The following is a 3,050-nucleotide window of genomic DNA, read 5'->3' as shown; positions in this document are numbered from 1 at the left end:
TCCCTATCACGAGCATGCAAATACTGAATAAACTGAAGTTTCATATGGCAGACCTTGCAAATAGTATCCACTTCATTGATGGTAATACTGAATGTTCAAAACATTAATTCCTAAAAAAGTTACGTATTAATTTAGAACTATTATATATAATTTCTTTTTGTTTTTTAGTTCTCAAAATGCCAAATATCAAGATTCAGTGTAGTTTGATATAGGCACAAATTCACATCGCACAGATGTCATGCAAATATGTTGAGAATATGTTTTATTTGGCTCACAATACAACCAAAACTTGGGATATATTTAGAACATGTTTAATGACTTGTTAATCTATGTACCTGGTTACACTTGAGCTTTCCCTATTATTCATCTGAAATCACTGCAGAAAAGCCTAGTCAAGAGAATTTATGGGGTACTTCAGGCTGAAATTTGGAAAAAAGAATGTATTGTACATTCATTAATCAATGAAAGTCCTTCTTTTTACAGTCTTGTTCTGTGCCAGCTACTGAAATTGGATCTGTTAAAGGCGAATCTTCTAATTCACAAAGAGCCTTACTGAAGTCACTTAAGTTCAACCTACAGATTTTATTCATAACCTTTCATCCCACAGCTTCTAGAAAGCCACAGCTGTCATCTGAACCACGCTGCATTTGTGGAATTCCATGTTACTGCAAGTTTCTCACTAAGTCAAACAGAGTCACAGACATACATGTATTTATAGGGATGTCAAATCTGAATCTCATTTGAGTATCCAAGTCAGTGTTTGCACAGGCATTTTTCAATCTGAGGTCTTAAAGAGCGAGTATAAGATAATGCAGTCTGTAGTAATGCAAACAGAAAGTATAATAGGAAGCAGTCCTGTAGACAACTATTAAAATGCCGTGAATTTCATGAAAAACCTGTCAGTACTTCTTTTGCAAGACTGTGAGGAATTAGCTTCTTTTGATCTTTATGACTGCATGTCAATAACAGAAACTTTAAAGTCAGTAACTTGGTAGATAATTGAAAGATAAGTACAGACAGATTTACTACAGAAAAATATTGTAAAGATTAGTTTGGCAAAAGCAAGATACATCATGTTGATTTTAGTTGGTGACTATGGTGAAAATGCATTCACAGTATATGGTGCTCACAGTACTCAAAGTCCCAGAGTTATTAAAGACTGAAACTGGCAACAGAGGTTTGCACTACAAAGAAAACAACATATTCATCTGTAGATAACAATTAGTTTGAAATGTCTCTGTAATAAAACCTGCTATTGAAGCAGCAATAACTTCAAACTTCACTGTTTTGCTAGACATTATGTATCTTGAATTTTTTCTAAAACAAGGAGTTCTAATGACCCTCAAATTAATTAGTTTGATTGCTACTTTTATTTGTATTCTTTCCTAAGCCTGCTGGTAGCAGTGAATTGCTTGTGAAAAGCACAGAATGGAACAAAAAGGCTGGCCCGAACTAATGTGCTGGAGGGAAAAAAAAACCTTTGCAATTTATTAATGTATTCACAAGACTGTTACAAAACTTTACAATTTAATTATTGGAAGATTATAGAACTGCTTCAGTGCTTCTGCACTGTGTTAAATAAACTGTACGTGCAAGGAGTAATAAATGAAATTGTTAATTTCAGTGCATCCTTAGGGAATAGTAGGAGGGGGGGTTTACAGTATTTAGAGCTCCAAATGGATTTGAGTTTATATACAGTAATAAATCTTAACTACATTGTTAATTAACCCTGCCTCAAGCCCCTTTTTACCTTAGGGGTTCAAAGGCACAGTGTCTGTTAGGATAACTCACCATTCATATTCTTAAAGATGTTTAGGACTGGGAGGATTTGCCGATAATAGGGCACCAAAGCCTGCCCCACCATGTCAGCTGACACCACCAGGTGCTGGAGGACTTTCAGCGTGACGCAGATGACCTGTCGGTTACGAAGGCTCAGTGCATCTGTGATGTAGAAAGAATGACAGGCAGAAAGCAGAATTAATTTCTAAAATGTAGAGAGAGGGGGAGGAGTCCTCTAATGGACAAATTTAATTAAACTGTACTCTGCTGGGGATTGTAAGTGGGCCTTTATTAGCCTGGCTTTGAAAGATCCCAAAGATGGATTGCAGTCCTGATGTTATAAAACACTGCCTTGTCTGATTGTTATTTGTTCCCACAATTTGTGCTGACTTTTCAGTAACCCAAAGAATGCAGCTCATTATTCCCTCATGCTGCCTGTGTAATACTGGCGTGGTCCAAACAAATAAAAAATAAATGTTCAGTAAGTACCATGTGGGGCCAATGGAACTGTACGACTGCAAGACAACCTGCAAAGGTTGACAACAGATACATTCTAGTGCAACAATTAGTGTTTGTATGCTTGTACTCATTTCTTTCATGATCATTTTATTCATTCAACCAACAATTCCCACTATTCTGAGAATCAGCACAATGAAGCAAATGTTTATAGGAAAAAAAAAACCCACAAAAAAACCTTGTAGGCTTTTTTTAAAAGACAAGCATTCTAGGAAAAAAAAAGATTTTGTCTTGCCTACTTAGATTTTTCTCTTAGCTTTCAGTGTCATGCTACTAATCTTATGACACTAAGACATTTTATAAATACCTTTTGTTTCTCTCCACTTTTGATTTTACTAAAAGCAAGTACTTTGCATTCTCTTTTGTAATTAAAAATGAGTCATGCTTGAAATATATTCTTTTTTCTTTCAAAATCCCTCTAGTTATAACATTTCCTCTGAAATTATGCAGCTGGAAGCAGCTGTCAGATTTGATACACCGTTATATACTGGTCTAATTCTCCCGTGTTCTGCCCACTAACATAGACATTTACAGCATTGGACTGGGAAAGCAAAAAATGCAAAAGTTAAGGTCATATTCAATGCTATATGTTTTATAACCACAGAAATATATAAATATGTGATTCAACATAAGTAAAAGCACTTGGAAAAAATTACAGTAAAGAACACACTGAAATCTGAAGAGGAGTTACTAACAGCTTCTTCAAGAACTGAAGCAATGGGATTCAGTATTTCTGGCACGAGGTTTTGTCAGTG

The 3,050-nt window shown here is 35.4% G+C and overlaps 1 protein-coding gene across 1 annotated transcript in view; it reads right to left on the bottom strand.

Moving 5' to 3' along the window:
* Positions 1–3,050, bottom strand: part of PACRG (PARK2 co-regulated) — a 103,783-nt gene that overhangs the window by 93,943 nt on the left and 6,790 nt on the right. Inside the window, exon 2 of the mRNA XM_010074282.1 lies at positions 1,792–1,941. Within this exon, the coding sequence (XP_010072584.1) occupies positions 1,792–1,941 (150 nt within the window). The remainder of the gene's footprint in view (positions 1–1,791; positions 1,942–3,050) is intronic.

This window comes from Pterocles gutturalis, unplaced genomic scaffold (genome assembly GCF_000699245.1).
Source record: "Pterocles gutturalis isolate BGI_N339 unplaced genomic scaffold, ASM69924v1 scaffold11402, whole genome shotgun sequence".
NCBI classification, from domain to species: Eukaryota; Metazoa; Chordata; class Aves; order Pterocliformes; family Pteroclidae; genus Pterocles; species Pterocles gutturalis.
The sequence above is the reverse complement of the archived record's forward strand: the minus strand, read 5'-3'. Positions and strand labels throughout refer to the sequence as shown.